Source organism: Trifolium pratense, linkage group LG1, assembly GCF_020283565.1.
Source record: "Trifolium pratense cultivar HEN17-A07 linkage group LG1, ARS_RC_1.1, whole genome shotgun sequence".
Lineage (NCBI taxonomy): Eukaryota > Viridiplantae > Streptophyta > Magnoliopsida > Fabales > Fabaceae > Trifolium > Trifolium pratense.
Window position 1 is genome coordinate 1,004,092 of NC_060059.1, and position 17,588 is coordinate 1,021,679.

Genomic DNA, 17,588 nt, shown 5'->3' on the forward strand with positions numbered 1-17,588 from the left:
TTTATTTAATTTTTTGACAAAATTAAATGGGAATTATATTATACTACTCCCTCCGGTCTTTAATATAAGAAGAGATCCACTTTTTAGATACATTAAAAAATTAAATTTTTCTTATATTAAGGACTAGAGGGAGTAGTCTTCTTCGCTAATTTTAATTAGTTTGGGAATTATATCCATTTTTGAAATATGTATAAAAAAAACTGGTGAGTAAAAATAGTTTATATATTGTTCCGGTAAGCATAGCTCAATTGGCAGGAATTTTGCAAATTATTGCAGAGACCGAAGTTCGAACTCTGATACTCTCACTTATTCACCTTTAAAAGGTGAATTCTAGCTAGTAGACTACTTGAAAAATAAAAATAGTTTATATTTTTGGATTGAATTTTAATTTAGCTCCACACTTGCTGTTTGCTTGCCTAAGATGGGTTAAAGATAAAATATATCTTTCGATTAATTAATTAATTAATTAATTGAGTATTTGCCTTTAAAAAATATCTGGACTCAGACTCACTTAAGGAATAGTATAAAGCTTAGCAAAGCCTTGTATCTATCTATCTATCTATCTATCTATCTATCTATTTATATATGTAACTTGCAAGTCTAAGTTAGACTGTCCAAGTCTAAGTCTAACACACACTACACTAGTATCCGTTATGTCTCTATTAAGTGAGATAATCACTTTTAAATTAATTAAGAAGTGGATGGATGGATGAGTTATTAGCTTATTGCATTTGAATACGATGGTCAATGCCATACAACTAACGCAACTGACAACAACCACACGACACTACACACTAGTTAGTTGCTCTCTCATTTTTTATTATTTAATAATAAAAATATAAGGTGAGAGGTGAGGGACCCAAGAACGCTTAGAAAAAATAATGCGGGTCTCTTCTATCTTAACCAAGTTTTTGAATTCGATTTTTGACTTGCCAAAAAAATTAAGATGAGAGAATGATATTTTAGTCTAAAATAGACAGAAAATACCTTACAAATATATTTATTTTTACCTTCTTCCGAAAGTGTTCTTAACTGTTGTTATTAATTGGTTAGAGGATCTCCAATAAAATTTTAATTTGCTTAATAGCATGTGGTGCTTTTATTGTCCCATTTCTATAGCAATGATGATAAAAAAAAATCCCTATATGAGGACCACATTAAGCAAGACCAATGACACAATCTTGTTTAAATGGATCACACCTTCATTAAGTAAATGAGAGCTTCAGGGGTGAGTGTGGGTAAACAATTGCCTCAAAGTATCTTATCATTATCAATGAGTAGGTCCTTTGTATGTGGAGATGTAAATTTCATTTCAATAGGTTAGTCATATGAAAGTTAAGATAACAAATGTGATATCTCTCTCAGGGTACTTCTTCTTATACCAAGGGGCATGGAAATTTTTATACCAATAGCCAATAGGTCCAAACCTATAGTAAATCAGGATAAAATTTCATAACTATGGCAACTGTCTTAATTTATTGGAGGGGGGGTATTGACCGTTCTATGTGCTACACTATTTTAAAGCCCTCAAGCACAAGCCACAAAATTATTCAAGATGTAATTAAAACTATATTGTATAAAAAATGTGAATTTTTAGTTGCCCTCCAACTATAGCTCAATGGGTGAACAAATCAAGTGCTTCACTTCTCAAAAGGAATGATGTATATGCAGAATCTTAGTAAGGGAAATTGATTGGTTCACTTTGAAGGGCTTTCTCAACTAGCTCAGTCTGCTCTTTGTAGTGAACCTTGAGGAAACCAGTCGCTGTGGCTGCAGAGGGAGCGCGACCGACATATTTGATATTATCATAGCCTCCCCTACCTAAAGATTTCATGGAAGTTATAAGCCGTGGTAAAACATAAGTGTAGCCACCCATGTTCATCGGCTCTTCTTGACACCAAACAACCTCCGCATCTAGCACAAACAAAACAAAACAAAACAAAATGTTTAGCAAAAAAGACTTAGCATGATTAATAGCCTGCCATTTAATATTTGTAATGCTTAACCCAAAATTTAACAATCATTAAGCCAAGATGTTCTACTAACTAGCTCTAATAAATTAACTTCTTTGGCTTTTAACCATATCTTTTGACATCTAGAAATCCATTAACGTCGGAATTCGAAGTAATTTCAATCACATTTTTCTGGTAGTGATAGAAGCTAAAATATACTTTATACTGAAAAAGAAACTAGATGCTTTCAAATCCTCACAACTAACAAGCAGAGATCAAAACTCGAAGTTGTTAGTTGTACTTTACAGCAAAAGAGGAATCAATAGTGTCCATACTCCATATGGCCGATCTTCTTACTAAGTTGAAAGGGTAAAAACGGAATTAAATGACAAGTAAAGAAGACACAAACAATAATTAGTTCCCACACTAATTAACACAACATGCACATAATATGTCATATTCAAGCATCAAAATGCAATAAAAAATCAAAATCCATTGTTAAAGAGCATTTTTGAACAGACATACTTGGATATCGTTTAAGCTCTCGCTGGACAAGGTCATAAGGGAAAGGACAAAGTTGTTCCACCCTACATATTGCAACATCTTTTGCATCTACCTTTGTACGTTGATCATCAAGTTCGTAGTAAACCTATAAGACATTGATAATCATAGAAAGCATATTTAGAAAACAATCAAAGCAGCAAATAAAGTTTGTAAATATTGTTAATATAGAAACCATTAGATGAACGACCAGTTCCAACGAGTATAACACACCTTTCCAGAACAGAGAATTAGACGTCGGATACCCTCCTCAACATTTGAGTGGTAATTTTGGTCTTTTATGAGGCGCTTAAATCTGGTTCCCTGTTTGTCAAAACCGGGGTGTCCTTGTACATCATCAAACTCAGATAAATTTGATCTACAAACCTTACTGCGAAGCAGGTTCTTAGGGGACATTACAATGAGAGGTTTACGGAACTCTCTATGTATCTGTGATAAAACAAAGAGCAACAATGAGAAAATTAGCCCATACAACTTCAAGTGACAAAGCTAACATTTATTGATTATTATACTGCTAAGTAACTACAAACCTGCCGCCGTAAAACATGGAAAAAATTTGCTGGAGTTGTAACATTCACAATCTGCCAATTACATTCTTGAATTTGTTTTCGAAGAGTAGGATCCATCTCAGGAATAATATAAGGATGGTCATCAGCCATCTGCAAATAAATCAGTAGACAACAAGTTGAGCTAAGGTTTAAAGGTGTAAAAGATTTCCCGTTCAAGTTCCGGTGAAGGAGAAAAATACTGACTTTGGCCATTTCAAAAAACAAAAAAAAAACTGAATTTAATAGATTCATACAGAAAGAATAAATGCTTCAAAGTAAGGAAATCGGAACATAGAAACACAAAAGAGCACCTGAAGAAAGCGTTCCAATCTCCCACTTGAATGTTCTGGTCCCTGGCCGTCATAACCATGTGGAAGTAACACAACAAGCCCAGCCTGACGAAGCCACTTAGACTCGCCACAACTCAAGAAATTGTCAAATATGACTTGAGCACCATTAGCAAAATCGCCAAATTGTGCCTCCCAGATCACTAATGAATTAGGATTTTCCATTGAGTAACCAAGTTCAAATCCAAGAACACCAAACTCAGAAAGCGAGCTGCATAGCATATCAATTTTTACTAGTTATGAGACCAATGCAAAAACAATGCATCATTACTTTAACATAAGTATCAAGTGCATTAAACTTATATTTATTATATGAGAAATGAAATCTAGATGAAGGCACATATCATAGAAATTAAGGAGGATAGCCGAAGACCTACAAATCATACAAGTAAGCCAATGATACTTATGAATGCACCTAATGCATGGACAAAGACTTTTTTTAAGAAATAAATATCCAATGAAATGAAACTATCGAAATAACAATCAATACTGGTTTACAAAAAGGTTTAACTATAATTTGATTAAGATATGTGGAATATACAATTTTAAATGGATCATATATTTTAAACAGTGTGCTACAAACATCAGATTTCACTACAAATCATGCGAACATTGACAATCACATGAGTTCAAGTTTCAGAAGCTGCATAACTAAATCCAAAAAATAAGCATGTAAACCCAATTTATTTTCTTCATACCGTTACACACATGTGGAAGCGAATTACCTATTGCTAACAGTAAACATCTCTTCATTTTGGTTCATTGTCACATGGTCAAGGGGGCAATATTTATCCCCGGTTGTCTGATCATGAACTACAGCATGACGATGACTAAATGTTCCCCTTTCAACGTCCTGGCCACTTAAACGAACATGGTTACCTTCAACTATCAATGTGGCGAAAGCAAGTGCCTCTGCAAAACCCCAGTCAATATCTTCCCCCGTTTCGATCATTTGGGCACGTTGTTCATAAATCCTCTTCACTGCTTTATGAGGATTAAAATTTTCAGGTAAGACTGTGATTTCCTTCCCAACATGTTTCAAAATATCTGGTTTCACTCTGCACAAGATTGGTCATATATTTCAGCTGTTGTGCAAACAACAGAAAGACTCAAGCAACATTAAATTAATTTACTATACCCAGTGTTCCGGATACGTGAAAGCTGTTCAGGTGACTTGAAACCAGACCAATATGCTGAAAGCCAATCTCTTCTTGTTGGAACATAATCTTTGCTGGCCAAAAATTCATCATTTAGAATTGATGTGACCTTCTTCTGTATCTTATCAACGTCTTCGTTAGTTAACTCCCCTAATTCTAAAAGCTTCTTCTGATAAATCTCAAGGGCTGATGGATGCTTTCGGATGACCTATACATAGCCAGGAAAGTTGAAAATCTGATTAACTTGTCAAAAAGCAATATGCAACTATGCGTATAAAAAGAATAAGAGAATCATAAACAAAATGACGAACCTTATACATTTTAGGCTGTGTGAAAGAAGGTTCATCAATCTCATTGTGGCCAAATCGACGGTAACATACTAAATCAACAACCACATCTGAATGGAAAGTTTGACGCCATTCAGCAGCAAGTTCACATACGTGAACAACTGCTTCCACGTCATCCCCATTCACGTGAAAGATGGGAGCATTTAAGGCTTTAGCAACATCAGTGGAATATTGCGAAGATCTTCCCGACTTTGGATCGGTTGTAAACGCAACTTGATTGTTCAGCACAATGTGTATAGTTCCACCTGTAGTATAATTTGGAAGAGCGCTAAGATGAAGAGTTTCATAGACTATACCTTGTCCGGCAAAACTACCATCACCGTGAATCAAAACACCCATGTTTTTCATTCTTTCCACATCATTTGAGTAATACTGCTTTGCTCTAGTTTTTCCAACAACAAGTGGATTGACTGCTTCCAAGTGACTAGGATTTGCCACCAAAGACAAATGTATTCTCCTCCCACCCCTGGTCGGGCGATCATAAGAAGTTCCTAAGTGATATTTAACATCGCCTGTTCCTGTGTAGAGCCCGGTTTCATCCTCTGGTTGAACACCACCACTAAACTCACAAAATATCTGACGAAGTGGCTTCCGAACTACATTGCCCAAAACATTCAATCTTCCTCGATGTGCCATTCCCATAACTATGCTCTCTACCCCAAGATCAGATGCTCGGTCAAACATTTCTTTCATTCCAGGAATAAGAGTCTCTCCCCCTTCAAGCCCAAACCTTTTTGCTGATGTCCACTTGGTAGCCAAGAAGTTTTCAAAAAGTGTACTCCAAGCAAGCCTATCAAAAATAACCTCACGACGCTCCCGACTAAATTGTGTGGTTGCAGGGGTTTCAATCTTCTCTCTAAGCCAATTACATTTGTCACGATCCGGTATATGCATATACTCATACCCAATGCTTCCACAATAAGATTGCTCCAGCCGTGTCAAAATGGACCTAAGAGTCTGCACCGGACGATTCTCAGACAAAAACCCTGACATATTCCACACCCCCAAAAAGAATTCTCTATCCAGATCAGCCTCAGTGAACCCATAAAGACCCAGGTTTAACTCATCGGGGATTTTACGTTCTTCAAGACCTAAAGGATCTAGCTTGGCTTTCATGTGACCATTAACCTGGTATGCTCTCACCAGTAACAGCAAACGCATACTCTCCTGAATTGTTTGACCGGAAATTCCCGGGGAGGTGGAAGCCTGACCTACAAAGTTCCTAAAGAAATTGTCCCAAGACTCATCTACACTATTTGGATCAGCTTCCCAAGCTCTTTGAAGCTCCTCCAAATAGACACTGCTCGTCCCATCTAAGAAATTGTCAGTTAGCCTGGAAAGGGGCACGGGGCGAGGTACAGGTGCAGATTGTGCTTTGGATTTGAAAACTGTTGTCTGAAAGTTTCTATTTGTCGATGGAAGGACTTTGATCCGTGTCTCATAACACGACAATCCACCTTGATAGAGGTTTCTCCTAATTGAATGTTTGGCTATGCCGGAAACAGCTCTATACCATCCCATGGCTCTCACCGAGGAGTCAGGACAATAACAAATATCACCAGTTTCTCAATGATTGTAATGTATCCACCTCAAACACTGCCTTTATCGCTACACGTCACTCTTTCCCTATCAATAAGCACATAAAACCAAATTCATTGCTGATAAATGAAATTAGTTTTTTTGAGTAAAATTTAAAAATCAAAATTGAGTAGAGAAATTGATATCAAAATGGCACTATAAACATATACCAGTATTTTGTTGAAGACACAAAGACAAGAGTAGTGAAACAGTTAAACGGAAATGGCACCAACACAGGACTACGTGAGTTTGATTTGAGGCACTAACTAACTTGCGATTCACTCTAAACTAAACAAATATAGTCAAGTCCCCTGAGCTAAACTTAGCTGAGGACATTACATTATATATGCAGAGCCCGGGTTCGAATCCCGGTCATCCCACTCCCACTTATCCACAAATAAAAATAAAAAACAAATATAGTCAAAGAAATGTCAAGTTTTTTTTCATGCCATAAAATGTTAAGAAAAAGGAATAGAATAGAATTCGAGAATAAAGAAGAACCTGATACGATGTGGTTGTTGATTCAGGGAAGGAATGGTGGTGGTTTCAAGTTTCAAATGCCAGATGGATGGATTATTTTTAGTTTCCAGAAAACACTGAATGATGATGTGAATGTGATGTGATGCTCTTTCTTTCTTGTGTTGTTCATTTCATGCATCTTTTCTCTTCTCTTCCTTTTTTGGTGGGTCCCAAATCCATTTTCTAGAACTCACCATTTCAAATTCAATTCTTCCAACTTTACCATCATCAATATTATTTTCATTTTTCACTCATTTCTGTTTTACAATAACCACTGTGCTTCTACCAAAAATTAGATGTTACTTTTTAATATACCATTGATTATTATTTAAATAACAAATTGAAAAGGTTATAATTTTGTAAGGAAACTTAGTTGTCAGAATTTCATCTGTGAATAGGTGAAAAATTTTGGATTGAATTATATTTACGAAAATAAGGAAAAGTTATTTATATAGCAAAAATTAGAGAAATAAATCAAATAATATACAAAAGAAAATAATAGAAAAAAGTTTCAAAACATAATCAATCACGATGTTTTTTAGTGTTTGTAGTCTCTTATAATTCCGTCTTTGTGATTTGTTAGTCTTAATTCTAAATTTCTCATAAACTTACACTTAGGTGACATCAAACTTTACTGTGTTTTATTTATGTGTAATTATTTTAATCTTAAATTTATATATATATATATATATATATAGGGGGCTGCTAACTTAGACCCAGTTGGGTCTAAATTATCAAAGTGCACCTTTTCAGTTGGACCAAAATACTCATTCTTTTTAATTAATTAACCAAATTATCATAATGGACGCGGATCCAGTGTCGCGCGCGTACCGCAGGACCATGGTTACAGGCCGTTGATTTCCATCAGACAGCCAAGATCTGATCTCATCAAGACTGTCTGATCAATCACACAGCCCAGATCATCCGAATCCATCAGATTCCAGCGCGTGCACCACACTGGATTACACCCTGGAGAGAGAAGAATCTACTTTTTAAAAGCAGGACACGTGTCGCTGTCTGATTGGCTGGGCGTGATTTTTTTCCATTTAATACTTTGAACTCAATTATTTCGTTGTAAATTAATTTTTTATTTTTTATTTTTATACCAAAATTCATAATTTTTTTTTCTCTACAAATAGAGACTTGGTTCGTTTGATTTGGACACAGAAAAAAAAACCCAATTTTTCACTACCTTAATCTCATTTTTCACTACCTTACATCAACTCACTGAAACCATTCTACCAGGAAAATGGTTTCAGATTACAACTCTCTGAAACCATTGTACCAGGTACAATGGTTTCAGAAGCAAACACAATTAATAAATTACTCACTGAAACCATTCTACCAGTAAAATGGTTTCAGAATACAACTATGTGCAACCATTCTACAAGCTAAATGGTTTCAGAAGCAAATAACTAATAATCAACTTACTGAAACCATTCTACCAGCAAAATGGTTTCAGATTACAACTCTCTGAAACCATTGTACCAGATAAATGGTTTCAGAAGCAAACACAATTAATAAATTACTCATTGAAACCATTCTACCAGTAAAATGGTTTCAAAATACAACTATGTGCAACCATTCTACCAGTAAAATGGTTTCAGAAGCAAACATTAGTTTTTAATTACCGTTTTATCTCATTTAATTAACTAAAAATAGTTTCAGGTCTCCAAAAATTTCATAAAATATACCAAAAGTTCCAGAATATTATCTACTATTTTCCTGGTATAATGGTTTCAGTGAGTTGGTTGAGTGGTGCGTGTTAAATTACAACACACAAGTAACGTATTTAGTAGACAAAAAATGAGATTAAGGTAGTGAAAAATTGCATTTTTTTTTCGGTGTCCAAATCAAACGAACCAAGTCTCTATTTGTAGACAAAAAAAAATTATGAATTTTGGTATAAAAATAAAAAAATAAAAAATTAATTTACAACGAAATAATTGAGTTCAAAGTATTAAATGAACAAAAATCACGTCCAGCCAACCATTGTGTGACACGTGTCCTACTTTTAAAAAGCAAACTTTTCTCTCCAGGGTGTAATCCAGTGTGGCGCACGTGCTGGAATATGATGGATCAGGATGATCTGGGCTGTCGGATTGATCAGACAGTCTTGATGAGATCAGATCTTGACTGTCTGATGGGAATCAACGGTCTGTAACCATGGTCCTTCGGTACACGCGCGACACTGGATCCGCGTCTATTAATGGGTATTTTGGTTAATTAGTTAAAAAGAATGGGTATTTTGGTCCAATTGAAAAGGTGCACCTTGCTAACTTAGACCTAACTAGGGTCTAAGTTAGAAAACCCCATATATATATATATATATATATAGAGTCAGGATCCGTTGACACCAACTAGTTTGACACCAAATGTTACACCTCTCAATAACGTTTTAACCGATATAAATTTTATAAAATCCACCGTTGGATTGAAAGTTTACATCATATAGATCATTTGTGTAAAATTTCAGACAAATCCAAAATCATTTGATATGCTATTGAGACACATAAAGATTAACGGCATTTAAAAAAATACAAAAACCGTTAATTTTGATGTATCTCAATAACATATCAAATGATTTTGGATTTATTTGAAATTTTACACAAATGATCTATATGATGTAAACTTTCAATCCAACGGTGGATTTTATAAAATTTATATCGGTTAAAACGTTATTGAGAGGTGTAACATTTGGTGTCAAACTAGTTGGTGTCAACGGATCCTGACTCATATATATATATATATATATATATATATATATAAGCAAATTTATATATTTTCTTAATCTTTTGTAAGGAAATTATGTTTCTTTAATATTAAAAATTAAAAATGTCAAAAGATTTGAAACTCTAATTAAAAAAAAATTGAAATTGAAAAAGTTTAATATATTAAATGGTTTAATCAATCACATAATTTTAACAATTTATATATAAAAATTAAAATAAACATGAATATGAAATTTAATAAATATCATTATTTGTATTTTCTAATATATAAATTTCTTTAAAAAAAATTGAACTAAGAATAGTAGGACTTTACCCCGAAGGGAGCCCTTCCAGAAATTCTCGAAGGCCTAAGCAAAACTCAGGCCTAAGAGGGGGTTTGGAAATAGTTTTCAACCAGCAATAGACGCGCCTCGGTTAGAACCTCATTAGCTGCGTCATTGCCCCAAGCGCAAAGATGCTTTGTTCTTTCCCTGACACTTGCTTAAATAAGAGTTTCCACCAGATTCAGTTCTAGTCTTAGGCGATGTGGGACTTTATCGCCTCAAGACATTACCTTTCACTCCAAAACAAGAGTTAGTGGCTGCAGATTCCTCACACTTCATTTCAAACATTGAGGACATTGATGAATTTGGTGGATAGTCTCTTTGTGAGTGTGAATGTGTGATCAAAAACCATAATTCTTAGCTGTGAAAAACCCATCTTCTCTGAGCAAGAACACATGACTCTGCTGCTTCGTTGCGCAATGTATGAAAAACACAAGAACACATGGCTGGCAAGTGGCAACCTGATTATAATATACATAAGTAATAAGTTGTTAATAGTGGTAATCAAGTAGTATTAGAAGCACTTACTAACAGCTTTTCAGCTACTCTCTAATCAGCTAATAGTGACTAAATTATTCACCACTCTGCTAAAAGAATAAGCAAGCCCAGGCAAGGCAATATTCATTCGAAAAATTGATGTCTGATAAAAGTGGAGACAGGAAACGAAAGCGTTTGTTTATGGTCATGTCTTGAATCTCTTCTGATACTAGAGAATTATGCCTCATTCATTTTAAAACTGTTACTAGTTTAGTTATGATATTTGATGATGATTTAACCTTCAGCAGCATTTGAAAATCAATGTTGATGTGGCCATTTTTTATCAACAAGTGTGATGCCAATCATTCCGGATAACGTAACACGGCTGCTGGCACAGGGTTGTTGGTCTTGCTCTCCCGGATGAATCTGGTCATTTGCTCATTGTAAGAATGCTTCATTCATTTGGTATAGTAGATACTTTGGAATGCAATTGTTCGCAGTAGATCTCGGCTTCAAATTCAACCTAACTCGTGCCATTATTGATACAGATTGTGAAATGTTAATGATAATTTTTTTCAGGGAACACATTAGAGATTCTGAAGTTGGAAACATTCTTAAATATTGTAAGATGAGTTTGCATAGTTGTTCGGTTCTTCTCAGTTCTCACTCTTAATTATAGGATTGAGTTCATTCATTAGGATATAGTTTTTCATTCCTTAGCAAGGACATTTATAATGCTATTGCTACCCCCTTTTTTCTATAATGCTATTGCTACCCCTACTTTTCTTGCACCTTTGGTTATGAATAAAATGCAAAAAATATAAATTATTCACGTTTTTTTTCAAAACTCAAGTGATGTTTTTAATAAGCTAAGTTTTTTTTTTGACTAAAAGCTAAGTTTTTATTTAAAAGTACATAACTCGACATTTTTATTCTATCTTTATTCCATGCATTGTGATTAGTAATCTGAGCCCATGAACGGTTTCAGCAACAGCAGCATTTCACCTTGTAGATTCGAGCCTTAGAAGTATGTTTTGATTAGTAATATAAAATGAAATAAAACGTGGTCACATCTATCTTCCAAAATCTAAATAGCTCATTACATTTCATTCCACTGTATTTCATCTTATACCACCAATTCAAATACCCTGAGGATTATGAAAATAGACTGCAGAAGCCCTTAAAATTTAATTGTTGTAAATATAAGATATTATAAAAATGTTTTCTTTAAGCAAGGCTTTTCGTTTCGTTCTGTGTAAGAACATTTTTATGGTTGTTTCTATATTCTTTATCCAACAGAACGTTTGGAACTTTGCAATGGAGTGTTGCCATAATCTAATATCTTTTTAAGAGTCAGGTACTACATATGAAAGAGGAAATTGAAGCAATTAAACAAGTCAGCACAAATTCCACCAATTACATGGGAAAAAAGTTTAAAATATAAATTTAAAACAGACATCTGAAGTTGGGAGATACATAGGGACAAATACATGCTCCCACTAATATTGGCATCATAAAAACATTAGAACCCAAATGAGCGCTACTGTAGAACCTGCACCCTCTTACTGCAGATACTGATATTTTTCATTAACCGCAGCAAGCTGATTTTGGTGCAGCTTGACCACCATTGGCTGCCTGATCTTGTTGGTTAATCTTGATAGTCTGGGGCTGAACCACCATAGAAGAAAATATCATCATAAATATTGGGAAAATCTTACTTCTAGAAGAAGAAAAAACAGCATAGGAGACAGAAGGCTCCATTCATGCATGCACTTACACTTCTTGGGATTAATTAATTAATTAAAATGAAAGACAGGAAAGAGTCATTAAAGTACCTCAGATTTAGAATCCGTGTCTGCAAGCCTTTGCTTGATGTCTCTTGCTATTGAAAAGAAAACTTCCTCCACATTCATGTTTGTTTTTGCACTCTGCACGTGTTCTTCAATATCAGTATAAAGTAATCACGCAATTTAACGAAAGTGTGAATATCAAGAGTGTATTGCAACTCACAGTTTCAAAGAACTTGATACCATACTCATCAGCAAGAGCTTGACCTTTGGAGGTAGGCACAGCCTACAGAAATAGGAACACCTTATGTTTGTATCAATGAAAATATAACTCAAAAACCGAATAAAGAAGACAGAGGTTGCTTGATCTCAAATCAATAAATAAATGTGGTTTGAGCACGGAGTCAATAATGCAACACCCACTTAGTCAACTAAGATGTCAAATATAAATGCAAAGGAACCTCAAATGTACATACCCTTTTACTTTCATCCATATCAGCCTTGTTTCCCACAAGTATCTTGTTTACGTTGTCAGAAGCATGTTGTTCAATGTTGCGAATCCAATTCCTAATATCTGAACAGAAAGAAGCAAGCTACATTGAAAATCAAAAGGCAGGCAGAATAAACAAATGAAACTTAATCATCACAAAATAGTTTGTTTCTTTTATCTGCCAGGTTAAATGTGAATAATGTGAATGTGAATCAGAGAGTAGTAGAGTCATAAGGAATAACAGGGAATGGGGAAATTATAAGGAAATACAATTTACTGGGTCAGCCAAAGCTGATAAGAAGCCAAACAATTTTGAAGCATTAGTGCATAAATACATCAAAATAAATTCATTGAAATATCTTTAAGCTGACAACAAGACCAGGGAAAGGAGGGTACTGTTGAAAGATGCTTCATCAGTAACATCATAAACCAGCAAGATACCCATGGCTCCACGATAATAAGCTGCAACAGAATGTAACATTGTAAGACATGTTCCTTTCATCAAAGAAATGGAGCAAGTAATAAAAGTAGGACATTTATCAATCAATAGTATTTAAAATTACAGACATTAAGAACTGAATATGTTACAATAAAAAAATGGACCAAACTTATGTACAGTGCCTTATACACAGTTCTTACTGTGCAAGATACATGGAGGTGGTTATTATTATTTAAAAGCAGTTTTCTTTTTTTCTTTTAAAGTAAAAAAATATAAAAAACTACCTTTTTGTGAGAGGAACAGGAAAAACTGCACCTAAAGCAATGCATATAAGTTGTTTTGTCCTAAAAAAATTATACAAGTATAAAGCAGGCCCCGTGTGTGTACTTGAGTAACTTCACAAAAATTACTATTCCTTCAAAATTTGTACCTTCTTCACAAAAGAGTTATATCAAAAATTTCATTGGAAGAAAAGTGGCTGATAATGGTTATATAACTGACTCCGTTTAAAAGCTCATTCATTGTTAACCACAGCTAAAATACTTCAACTAACCTCTAATACGAATCTGTGTAAACATATCACATAAGCCTATTAAATAATTACTAATTCCCAGTGTACGAGACCAAGTGGACAACTGCCAATTTTAAATTTGTGAGCAAGTTTGCACAAGACAAAACACATACCTGTAGTAATAGTTCGGAATCTCTCCTGACCAGCTGTATCCCAGATTTGTAACTTAATGCGTTTGCCATCAAGTTCAATGGTTCTTATCTTGAAATCAATGCTGCCAAACAAAGAGAAAATGTCAATATTAGATATGAGATTTACTAAGTATATATATCAAATGAACTCTATAAGCCCCAACTTCTGTGTTTCCAAAGCATATTGAAAGAGAACAGGAACCACGTAAATAACATACACTATACTTACATAATAATATGTAGATAGAGGAAATATAGCTATAAGCACATTGAAATCCACAAGAAGAAACTGCTATAGCATTTTCAAAAGGGATAAAAGAAGTCTACAGATACTAACCCAATGGTGGTGATAAAACTGGTTGTGAAGGAACCATCAGAAAATCTCAAAAGCAGACAACTCTTCCCCACACCTACAAATAGTTTTGAATCAGAAAAGTGCTAAAACACAAATAATAAAAGGATAAAGTGTTTCTCAACTATGACAACAATAAAACCAAACTAGATACAACACTATCAAATAGCGCCTGAGCCATGGCATGTTAAACTTTTGACTCACTGCAATACAAAACTTATGGCGTTGCAAATTTTGAATGGAAACATTGGAAAGGCTATGGCAACTACCATTCTCATGTAACCCACGGTGCCAGCAGTGATAATGGTGAAATTGCAGGTAGAAACCCAAAAAAGGGGTATAATGACCCAAACTGAAAGACACATGACTCATAAGAGAAAACACTAAAAAGACGTATCCTATTGAGCAGCAGCAGCCTCATATAACAGACTTCAACTTCATACCTACAATCAAATTCAAAACTATTCAATCTCAACCTGACATCTTGTTTAACCTCCATTCTCTAGTGAGCTTCTATTTCCAGTGAACAAACATGTTTTCCCTTTTTTTTGTCTTTCTATCCCTTACTATTTTCCAGCAGCATTTCCTCCTTGTTAATGCGAAGATAGCAATATCTCCTTTCTATTATGTAGGTCATATCCTTATATTTTCCATTCTCTCCTCTTCTTTTTTTTGTCAAGTAGCCTAGTGGCTAAACTCACACGCTTTAAGTGTGGAGAAGTGGGGAATCAAAGGCTAGAATTCTGACCCCTCCAATAATGTCGTTGGTAGCTACCAATTGAGCTATACTTACAGGACATTTTCCATTTTCTTTCTTGATAGTTAATTTGTTCTTGTGGTTTTGAAATGTTATTATTTTTATTCACTAGTCCAAAAAGTTAAGAGTATTAAACTGATTAATTAAGGAAAATTACTCCTAGAGAAAGTGGATTCCCACCCTTTTGTATATATATATATTACATTTCCATTATGTCTTTTCCATGCTACCTCTCCATAACCACGACCGAAAATCCGCCATTGATAACATGGAGTAGATATAATCATATAACACTCATATATATATATATATATATATATATATATATATATATATATATATATATATATATATATATATATTCAGCAATTATTATACAATACTAATACCGTGCACCAGAAAATTTTCTAAATAAAACTACAACATGAAAATACAAAGCATCAACACACGAGAGTCAATAAAAACAAAACAGATAATTGAAGCTATGAAATTATTCATTGAATCAACAAAGGATAAACCTAAAATTTGAGTCAAAAGAAGGAAAAAAAAAAGATAAAAACTTAAAAGGAACGTTTATATAATAATCGGAAATTCGATCTGGAAAAAAGTGAAAAGGAGAAGAATGAACGAACCACTATCGCCAATAAGAAGAAGTTTGATGAGGTAATCGTAATCGGCACGAGCTCTAGCCGGTGCTGCTGCCATGGCTGTCGGTAAAAAGTGATGAGTGAGTCAGTCAGCACAGAGATCGGAATCGAAACAGTTAGTTAGAATTGATTCTTCGTTGGCGACATGGAAACAAAGAAAGAGATCACAATACGAAACCACGAATCGATTTTTGTGTGTTTCGTTTTCTTCTAGTACTTTTTTCTCTCTCTCTCTCTGCGCAATGTGATGATGATGATGATGATGATGATGATGATTGTAAATGCAGTAGCGTTACGCGAGGAGGACTTTTCTTATTGATTGATGGATGGATGGATACTCCTGCACACACCAGATTCGGCCCCACCCCTTTCTCTTCAATATTTTTTGGAATTTTATTTATTGCATTTTTATTAGGATTAATTCATTTTATCGTAAAAAAATTGCCTAATTGCATTGCAGTACGTCCCTTCCCTTTATTGACACCATTTTATAGAATTCGTCCTTTTTATTTTAAAATTTGACAATTATATTCCCTCCATCAAATATTGTTAAAAAAATGGTCATGCTTTTTTATTTTTTAAATTTTAACTTTTTTTAAATTTCGGGGACTAGTCATGCAGAATAAGAAAAACTCTGGCTTTAAAACTTTGGTGATGTTATTTTAAACGATAAACGATGTGGTATATGATATGATGAAAGAAAAATAAAAGCATCAATGAAATTGTAAAAAAAAATTCATTTATAAACTTAATTTAAAACATGTCGTATCATGTCCTGTAAGTTTAGCTCAGTTGGTAGAGATATCGCATTATATGTGCAGGACAGAGTACTTAAATTTTAAAATAGAGTGACCAATTCTAAAAAATAGTGAAAATAAGAGGACACAACTGTAATTAAGCAAAAGAAAATAGATAAATTGAGTCTAACTAGTGATTCATTTCAAGGATAAAAAAATACTTATAAATGTACTTACATCTTACTCACGGACTTGGTGATTGTCCACCAATACATGGCCAACCAAACCGGTCTAGCGGACCAAAGCAAAAATATGAGTAGTGAGGCATCATACTAACCAACTAAGCTACATAAATATATACGAGAAATGATATTTGTACGAGTAGTGAGGCAATTTACCATGGCTTGAAGATTGCGAGAGACTTGGGTTTTTCGAGCATCTTGTGTTATTCGGATTCCCAAATAGTATTGGATCTTATTTCGAAGGGACATAACATCTATCATTGCTACGTTGTTGTTATTACTAATATTCAGGATATGCTGAAGTTGAATTGAGACATAACTTTATCTCATTCTCTCCGGGAAAGAAACTTCAGTGCTGATTGGTTTGCTAAGTTGGGTTCGGCGAATGATACCAAGATAAAAATTTGGGAGTTCCCTCCTGAAACTTTAAAGAGCATTATTTTGTCTGATGCTTTAAGGGTGCTCCACCCTAGAGGTTAGTTTTCTTTTTGTCTTTTTTCTTTTTAGCCAATGTACCAAAAAAATACTAACCAACTAAGTTACATAAATATACACGAGAAATGATATTTGTACAACAATTTTTGAACATTTGACAACTTTCTCTATCATACTCACGTTACATTCTTATTCTTTCTCTTTCTTTTTCTCTCTCTATTGTTATTGTCCAATAAGAATAAGGGAAAAGAAAATTATCCCAAAAGTTGTTCCAAAATTGTTGTTCAAATAACACACCTCAATATATACTATCTTTTATCATATTATATATTTATTACTAAATTATTGTCAAAAGAAATTATAACTAAATTGAATATTTTTTTTATCCAAAATTTTGAGGCATAAAATCCTTGAGTTGTTTGATCCTTTGTCGATTCATCACCAATAAAACTCTTGTTT

General features: G+C 34.1%; 2 protein-coding genes and 1 non-coding gene across 4 annotated transcripts; all 3 read right to left on the reverse strand.

Moving 5' to 3' along the window:
- Positions 1 to 1,373: 1,373 nt before the first annotated feature.
- Positions 1,374 to 7,222, reverse strand: LOC123922625 (2-oxoglutarate dehydrogenase, mitochondrial). 2 transcript variants are annotated; one of them, XM_045975330.1, is made up of 9 exons: positions 6,992 to 7,222; positions 4,877 to 6,538; positions 4,547 to 4,773; positions 4,134 to 4,466; positions 3,373 to 3,619; positions 3,044 to 3,172; positions 2,727 to 2,942; positions 2,478 to 2,601; positions 1,374 to 1,914 (listed from the first exon to the last, which is right to left on the reverse strand). In XM_045975330.1, exons 2-9 carry the CDS (start codon positions 6,431 to 6,433, stop codon positions 1,676 to 1,678), a joined length of 3,072 nt encoding a protein of 1,023 aa, XP_045831286.1. In that variant the 5' UTR covers positions 6,434 to 6,538; positions 6,992 to 7,222; the 3' UTR covers positions 1,374 to 1,675. The 2 variants fall into 2 exon arrangements, with proteins under 2 accessions (XP_045831286.1, XP_045831280.1); XM_045975324.1 differs by having other exon boundaries at positions 4,877 to 7,222.
- Positions 7,223 to 10,046: 2,824 nt separating this feature from the next.
- LOC123903325 lies at positions 10,047 to 10,197 on the reverse strand. The gene has a single exon (XR_006807908.1). It is a non-coding gene; the product is annotated as a U4 spliceosomal RNA (small nuclear RNA).
- A 1,709-nt stretch (positions 10,198 to 11,906) lies between these two features.
- On the reverse strand, positions 11,907 to 16,176 carry LOC123924108 (ras-related protein RABE1c-like). Its single transcript, XM_045976886.1, has 8 exons — positions 15,701 to 16,176; positions 14,297 to 14,369; positions 13,942 to 14,042; positions 13,215 to 13,280; positions 12,805 to 12,902; positions 12,552 to 12,614; positions 12,377 to 12,469; positions 11,907 to 12,209 (listed from the first exon to the last, which is right to left on the reverse strand). The coding sequence occupies exons 1-8, from the start codon at positions 15,771 to 15,773 to the stop codon at positions 12,129 to 12,131; spliced, it is 648 nt and encodes a 215-aa protein (XP_045832842.1). The 5' UTR covers positions 15,774 to 16,176; the 3' UTR covers positions 11,907 to 12,128.
- Positions 16,177 to 17,588: the final 1,412 nt, after the last annotated feature.